Source organism: Phoenix dactylifera, chromosome 6, assembly GCF_051530095.1.
Source record: "Phoenix dactylifera cultivar Ajwa chromosome 6, Ajwa_hap1_PhDact_Kaust_v1.1, whole genome shotgun sequence".
NCBI classification, from domain to species: domain Eukaryota; kingdom Viridiplantae; phylum Streptophyta; class Magnoliopsida; order Arecales; family Arecaceae; genus Phoenix; species Phoenix dactylifera.
Window position 1 is genome coordinate 2,477,756 of NC_143195.1, and position 8,504 is coordinate 2,486,259.

Genomic DNA, 8,504 nt, shown 5'->3' on the forward strand with positions numbered 1-8,504 from the left:
GCTATGCACTAGATAAATCTTAGATATTTGTAACAGACCAAGGAACCTACTTTTCGACTAGCCGTTTTGGATGAGGTTCTAGATTGTTATAAAATGGTATCAAAGCGGATCCCATTCCAGCCCATATGAACTAGGAGACACTACAACATAGGTTTAGATGGATTTGAATGGATTTAGATTTTTAGTCTGGTGAGAACACTAGAGCTTAAATGGAGAGAGTATGTGAGGACTATGCGAGCGTGTGTTTTAGCTTTCATTTAAGCTTGAATTAATTTGATTTAATTTTGAGCTAATTTCAGCTTGATTTAGGATTGGCTTGTTTGAAATAAAATAATAATAAATAAATTAAGCTTGACCTTAAATTTGGAGGTGGAGATTTAATTAGTAATCAAGTTTGATCAGACCCAAGCTTGGTTGGCTTGGTTACACCGATAGATGTCGGTGCTTCAAAGATTAGCTAAAAGAAGCGTACGCCCAGAATTCGCCTCGCAAGTTCGCGTTCCGGAGCTTGTCCTGAAGTCTCGAACTTGTTGGTGTCGAGGAGATGGGAAACCCTCGGGGGCCCTCGAAGAAGAACCAAGGAGGTGGCGAATCCGATCTCCACGCCGCCGCGAGGTCCGGCGACCTCCGCAATGTCGAATCCATCTGCAACTCCAATCCCCTTGCCATCAATTCCAGAGACCGCCATTCCCGAACGCCGTATCCTTCTTTTCTTGGATCGTTTAATCTTAAAAATATTCTCCATAAGGTCTCATCTCCATGTCTCTAGATTTCAGTGCTGAATGGAATTAGAGTAAACTGCTCCTTGCCCCATGGTAATTTGGTAGACTGCTATCATTCTTTTAGGGTTAGGTTTTATTCATCTTTCGTGTTTTTTTTTCTTTCTTTTTTTGATGTTTTTATCTTGCAGTTGATTTTATGGATTCCTATTGGCAAGAATTATCAAAAAGATACTTTTTTTTTGGAGCAGTGAACAGGAATAGAGATTTATGCTCAAGGCAAAGGCTCTGAACATTTTCCCCCTTTTTAGCTGGTAGGCTAATGTTGGTGAATGTCTATCAATCTAGGGGAATTATGGCATTGTTATCCATGAGGTGGTTTTTAAAATTTTGTTTTTTGGTGGAAATCTGTTTAAAGATCTTTGTTTTAGTAGACATATTAAAAAGATGCATCTTGTTGCCATGATTATTTTTTGGAAATCGAGGCCGGAGATGCTAATGTATTCATTTCAGAAGCTAATTACCGGTGAAAAAATAGCAGTGTACGGTCTACTTATGTATAGTGGATTCCCAGGAGATTTGGTAGAGTCCCATGTGTCTCTGATAGGGAAAGTTATATAGCTCCAGTGGTGTTTTTCTGAGTGGGAATGTTAGGGTAAGATTATGAAGAAGATTATTAGACACAAGGAGTGAATATAATGAGGCGTGTGTGCGGTAAGTTTAGGATTACAGAGTTAGAAATGAGTACACCGAAAAACCTATTAGAAATGAGAAAAGACAAAGTTAAGGAGTTGCACTTATATGAGTTATAGTGATTTAGAGCTGAATAAGATGGATTCACCTTATTTACTGTAGAGAAGAATCACACAAAAGTGATAGTATAATCAAGGAATGGGACAGACACATGACATATTCACCATTAGGTAAAAGCATAGGCCATGGTATTTGTGGGTACAAGTTTGATATTTCAGGGAATTATTTTAAGAAGAAAACATGAACCATTTATGTTCTAGTTGCTTTCGTATGGTTTTCTATAGTGTTTTCTACGCATCATGTTTTTGAGAAATTCAAAATAATCTATTCCAGGACATGTTTCTATGGAATATAATGGGACATCAGAAACTTGTGAGATAAATACCATGAGATCATGCATGGAAAAAAGACTGCAGCAGGTCCTTGCAAGGAGAACTTATTGGATTTATGTGTAAAGGTCAAGAAAGAGGGCCATATCTCAGAAAACTTTGTTGGATATAGGTTTTAAAATTTTCTTGGTTTGAATTAGGATGACAAAGAACTAATGGAGGCAGTCCAAACATATGGCATCAGGCTAATTAGTTACGGAGGAAACCCATGTGCATGTAGGATATGGTTCCTGTAGATATATAAGAAGTAAGAACAATAATTACTAGCTGAGTAGTACAGTATAAAACACTAGAAAAAAATAATTCCTATTTGAGCAACATGACTTCTATAGGTATTGGGAACTGATATTCCCATCTCCAGGAATATAGACAACTAATGGTTTCAGTCATTGTAGTTATCTTCTGACAAATCAGGATAAGGAGTGGGCTATCATAAAAGGATGTGAGAGATAAATCTGTGGTATTTATAAAAAAAAATGAGTGGAAGTTAACCTTCTCATTCTTGATTAACTGGATTAAATTTTATTCTCAAATATAGTATGGCAGTACCCGGGCAGATTCTGCTTTTGTTATCAAATTAATTCTGTTCTATTTTTTTTCTTGGCTTGGAGGAGAGGGAAAATATTCTTAGTAAGAATTGAAGGAAATTGCAAGTTGATATTAGAAATCTTTTCTCAAGTAACATATAAAGCCTGATATAGTAGACTTAAGAGAAGCTAAGCAAGAAAAGGAATGATAAGTTTTGCGAAGTGAGGGGTGTGAAAGATGAAGGAAATATCTTGAACAAAGTTAGTTCCAGAAATTACAATAAACCTTTGCTCTTTCAAAAATTACTTTGCTTTCTTCTGCAATGGCAATATCCATAGATATGCCACAACAATTTTTCTATTTTTTATTATTTTAAAAAGTGAGGGAATGGATAGCAAGTTGCAAAAATCATCTTCTAGATTCTCAGGGGTATATAATGCACACTCTTAATGGTTATGTAGGACATTTTTCTACTGTTATGAGCTGGAAATATTAGCCAGCAGATCGCCCTATAGTCAGCCAATGTCACTTGATTGGTCTGTTTCGTGAGTTTGAAGATTACATATTTGGATGACAAGTCAGTGGGTAGTTAGATGGGCATGTTGCTACAAAAGAATATATTTGTTATCATATTAACTGCGTTCCCTTAAGAAAAAATATGATTATTTTGGAAGATTGTAAATTTGGTTTGAGGGTCAATTAATTGTTAGTTTTATGTCTATTTGTGCTAAAGCATTTTTATGGAGTTATGTACTTTCTATAAAATGGAAGTCTAGTATTGGAACCAATGAATTTAAAGAACAATTCAATCAAATGTGTTTTGGTCATTTTTCCTCTTATATGCATGCTCTACATGTTTTTCCTGAAAAACATTTTGCTCCCAAACCATATTGCACTTATCAGATGATGGTAGGAATGCCTAAATAAGCTAATCAAAAGTAATTTATAAACTAAAGCAAACAAAAGGGTGATGGACTGCTCGATTTTTGTTCTCAGTATTTGTAATTGTATAACCAGAATTGTTGCCTAAGGTTTTGAATAATGTGGTCTTGCGACTGATTGCTGATATCGACAATTTTCTTTTTTTTTTCCTTTATGACTTCAAAGTCTTATTTTTGCATCTAAAGAATATTGAGAATATCTTATGTTTTATGTAAAAGAATATTGAAGACTTTCATTTGGTTGAAGTCATGACTGGTTAAATTGTTTATGATTCAGAATGTAAATGGTTTAATTTGCGGATCATTCAACTGCTATCTCTTCTTTTACAAACACAATACACTTTTTGCTTCTCTTGACAACTTGGAAATGCTTCTTATGATTTAATTATCCTATTCCTGCTAACTCTTGTGAACAACTGATTTTTTAATTTACCTTAAACCAACTTACCAGACCACATAAGGTGGTAGACTATTCATTTACTTTTTGTTTCGGATATTGAAACTCTGTAACTGTAAGTGACTTTTAATGGTTTGAAATGCTTGACTGTTATTTGATTACACAATTTCTGTACTGATACTTATTTTAATTAATGATCTTTCTTTCTTTCTTTTTCTTTCCCCAATTGTTTGGTCCTTTTGTTGATCATTTTGTTTGCAATGCAAACTTGCAATAAATGTAGTTTTTAGGGTATTAAACAAAACTTTTCCTTCTTACATGCTCTCTACATATTATAATGTTTCTCTTCATCTTGGCCATTATCTATAGTATGTTTCCCTGACATTAATGATCTGAAATTGAGACTGCATCTAGCTGCATGGTCTGGGCAGACAGATGTGGTGAGGTTTCTCTGCAAGAACAAGGCTGATGTTGGAGCTGCTGCGATGGATGACACAGCTGCGATCCATTTTGCTTCTCAGAAAGGTCATCTAGAAATAGTTCGTATTCTTTTGGCTTCCGGAGTCTCCGTAAAAGCTGCTAACAGGAAAGGGCTGACTCCTCTGCACTATGCTGCTCAGGGATCCCATCTAGAGCTCATTAAGTATCTAATTAAGAAAGGTGCGAGCCTTACTGCCAAAACAAAATCTGGGCAAACCCCTCTAGATTCTGCACCTACTAAGGAGGTCCGCTCTTTTCTGCTGGAGTGTGAAAAGTCATTAACCAAAGGGGACCAATCGACCACAAGCAAGATGGGTAAAGAATCAGAGTTAGCTCAGTCTGTCAATGAAACCAACACAGGTTCTGATGCTAATGATACAGTTAATGAAGTTGATGATGAAGACAGTGATGCAAGAGAGAAGCGAAAAGCAGAAGAAGCCGATGACGAAAGCTTGCCAAAGCCCAAGAAGGCTAAGGTTTCTCTGGAACACCTCCTAACGGAAGATGATGCACAAGAGGAGGTGGAAGAATGAAACCTGTGAAGGTAGGAGGAACATAACTGGTATCTTCTAGTCTAAAGTGGAGTTAAGAAATGCATTTTTTTTTGGGTTAATCTAGCACCAAAACAGTTGTGAGCAACATTGATGGAAAATTTATGGACAAGATTCGCAACTTTGGAGAGTACTAATCTCGAGATTGAATGCTTGCCACTGTAGAAGCTTCCCCATGATGATTTCTGTGTTTCTAATGGAAGATCTTCGCGGGGATAGGAATGAGGTTAGACATAAAAATGATGTTTTCATAATTCTTGTACTTTGTTTTGAAGAAGAGATCAACATCATTTGTCCTCATAGCAGGGTCTTTTTTTTTTGTCAGAGTTACTATGTATTAATGAGCTGTTGCCTTGGTGTTCTGTTTCTGGTTACAATTTTAGATACTCTTAACTTGTTTGGTCCAGTGGCATGGAAGCAAATCATGCTCTGTTTGAATTTATATAAAGCTTCCCCTTTCTTCTAGTAAGTGCTTCCTGTTGCATTAGCTGATGATGTGTGATGTTCTGTTTGAATTTCTATAAATATTCTTCATGCCTATTATATTTATTGGCCTTTATATTGGCTGAAAAGAATATAAATTTATTGATAAAAATCATCTGAAAATCATGACTTCCTATGCTTCTCATATTTATTTGTTTAGATTATTTATTATTAAATTAATTATACAATTAGTCTAAAGTTCATGTAAAATGAAATCTCACACTTTTGTGATGGCGCACATGCATTTTAACTTTGGACAACTCTATTTGTCAAGCATGAGAATGAGAAAGACATTGAACTTTAGTGTATGGTACATCAAAATATTTACTACTTATCCCCTCACAAGTAACACATCACTTTAATGTGTAGCACAATTATTTAAGACTTACATTGCAACCCAATCTACTATATATAATAAGAAAGTCTTAAAGAGTCAAGAAGTGGGAGCTTGCTCTCGAAGGCCTTAAAAATGTTACATGTGTTACCAACATGGCTTCTTTAACTTTTTTTTTTAACTTTTTTAAACTCCTCAAAGTCTCAATAGCATGATCTGTCCTTTTTGTATCCATCTTTTCTCTTCCCCCTTTAATCATGGCCTCTTCTTTTCCTCCATTTAAGTAGGTCCATCCATCAAATACTCTCTCTATGAACCCACACGCATTTTAGGTGCCAAGTTTTAGTCCTCAAATAATAATTAACCTATCGGCTTGCGCTTTTTTGAAATCAATAGATATTCTTTGCTCTCCTTGCAGATCATTGCTGATATTTGTCATAGAGATTCTTTGCTCTGCAGGCAGATCATTGTCGATATTTGTCATATTAGTACTCTTAGGTGTACTTTACTCGAAGAAAAAAAGAGTACTATTAGATGTACCCCAGTGTGTATCCAGGATGAGCCCCAAACTCGGTTTACTGCCGCATACATGGAGGGGCTTTAATGCCCATTTCATTCTCAGAGGTCCATGATAAACCCTTCCAAGACATGCATTGCTGCATCTGCACCTAGCTGGATTTTAGATTCAGGAGCCTCCCACCATATGACAGCTGATATCTTCATCATGGATCATCCATTATCACTTCATACTCTTGAAATATTGATTGCCAAGGGCTCTACTTTATCTGTTACACACCAGATATCTCATGTTTTATATGTTCCTAAACTTGCCATGAATATTTTTTCTGTCAGCTTGCAGGTCACCACAAACTATTACATTGTCTCTTCATCTTGTTGAGTGCAGGATGTCATACCAGGTGGTTGATTGGCCCAGGTCATAGGCAAGGGGTGAAGGCTTGGCATGCGGCATGAGATCGGATGGAGGAGGTGTCGGAGGTTAGCCATCGGAAGTACTTGCATTCAAGTCTGACACTGTTGGTAGGCTGAGGATGATTTCAGGTATCATGTTGTCTGATGGAAGGCTACTGTTCTTCTTGTCTTTGGACCAAGAGCATGTTTTCACCTCCTTCACTGCAGCAGCCAGACTATGTTCATATTGGTTGTAGGGAATTGATGGCGGCTATGAGGGGAGGAATCTAAATTGGTGACCGATGTTTTCACCTCTGAATATGGATTGGAAATCCAAATAAATTCTGTGATGAGTGGCTAGAACAGAGCAAGTAAAGCGTATGTCACCAGTGCTTGAAACCTTTATATGGTTGAATTAATTATATTGGAGGATCCTACTTCCACTGTACATATAAAAGGACATATGCCCACCAGAAGGAATCTAAATCAATTCCCCCTCCCCAATCTAATAATCAATCAAAAGCAAGAAAGAAAAGCTTCCCTACTAGGAAGTTCCTCAAGGTTTTCCATCAAAAAACAAAAAAAACCTCAAGGTTTTTGTTGCCACAAAATCTAATTTGTAGGTCAATGTGCAAACAGGAAAAATCCTGTTATGCCAATTATCATCATGTAAAGCATTTGATGTATGTTGGCACCATGCATGTAGAAGAAGTGTTCCATTAACTATAACAAGGATGATTTGTGAACATGATCTCAACATGATCAGAACCTGGGGAGGATGCCTGCCATTTAGTACAGGAGCCTGCCAACTGAACCAGTGATAACTGTGACTAGGTAGCATAAAAAGATATCTAGTGTTACAGTTTACAATATTCAGCAGGCTTAACCTGAGCCTGATTCTCCATGGTGAAGTTAAAAATTATAATGATAGTTGTAGCAATGTAGATTGTGAAGTGGATTTCAAGCAACACGCATCGTAGATCAGGTCGACCACCAGCCATCTTTAAGGCCTCAGTTTTGGAATAGCCATGAGCCCCATAATGATGAAAGGAGGGATTGAGAAGACACCAAGAAAGACCGCAACCCATCCAACTATGCTCAATCCTCTATAATTCAGTTAACACCACTGTCAAACCAAACACTGAAAACGTTCTCGGTAGTCCACCTCGAACTTCCGGGATATATAACACACTTCAGATAGTCCAAGAAGAGAAGAAAAGTACAGGCTACCACATGGCAAGGATGGGATCTATCGTTAAGAAATTTCAGGATCTTTTGTAATTGAAAGTTTTTTGTTTTTTCATTTTGCTTAAACAGATGTATATATCATACATTACGGATACGGATACAACCAAAAAAATCGAAAATAATAGATCCCGGAGCGTATCTCCAAAGTAATTGGCCATATAGGAGGCCACCCAATCGGTTGTCCCATTGACCTCTTCATACATATGCTTTGCCTGCAGAGCTATTCCATCGCAAACCATAGCCCGAATGTCCCTAAGTAGCGGATGGTAGTCACCCACCCCATCCACGTTCTGCTGGATCCAGTTGATGAATGCTGTTGAATCGCCCTCGAGCAGTACAACTCTAGCCTGCAGCACCCGCCGAGCATAATTCAAGCCAGCGGGTAATTGGAAGCCTTCAGATTTCTTTAATATTCTTCATAAAATCCTCTACTTCTTTTTAGTGCGATATAAATTATGTTTAGCTAAATCTTCTCAAAGTCATAAGGCCCTTTTTATCAGATTGTTTTCCCTTCTCTACTTACTTTTCATTTCTTCTCTCTTATATTCTCTTATAAAATATCACTGTAACTTTTTAATGCTTTTATAATAAATTCGAGGAAGTTTCTCACTTCCTCGACTTTCCATTCAAAAAGAAAAAAAAAGAAATGGGAAATATCTTTCCCTACAAACATGCAATTTTCTCATGTTATAAGAACCAAATTACTTCATATACAATTATTTAATATAGAAATAGTCATAATAGAGCTCAGGTGCTCTGATTTAGCAGCAGA

At 36.8% G+C, this 8,504-nt stretch overlaps 1 protein-coding gene across 2 annotated transcripts; it reads left to right on the plus strand.

The window, feature by feature from the left end:
* Nucleotides 1–472: 472 nt before the first annotated feature.
* Nucleotides 473–7,216, plus strand: LOC120106036 (Ankyrin repeat family protein). Of its 2 annotated transcripts, none has more exons than XM_039118878.3 (3): nt 473–699; nt 4,131–4,751; nt 6,480–7,216. In XM_039118878.3, exons 1-2 carry the CDS (start codon nt 545–547, stop codon nt 4,738–4,740), a joined length of 765 nt encoding a protein of 254 aa, XP_038974806.2. In that variant the 5' UTR covers nt 473–544; the 3' UTR covers nt 4,741–4,751; nt 6,480–7,216. The 2 variants fall into 2 exon arrangements, 1 of the variants encoding a protein (XP_038974806.2); XR_005508268.3 differs by having other exon boundaries at nt 474–699; nt 4,131–4,984.
* Nucleotides 7,217–8,504: the final 1,288 nt, after the last annotated feature.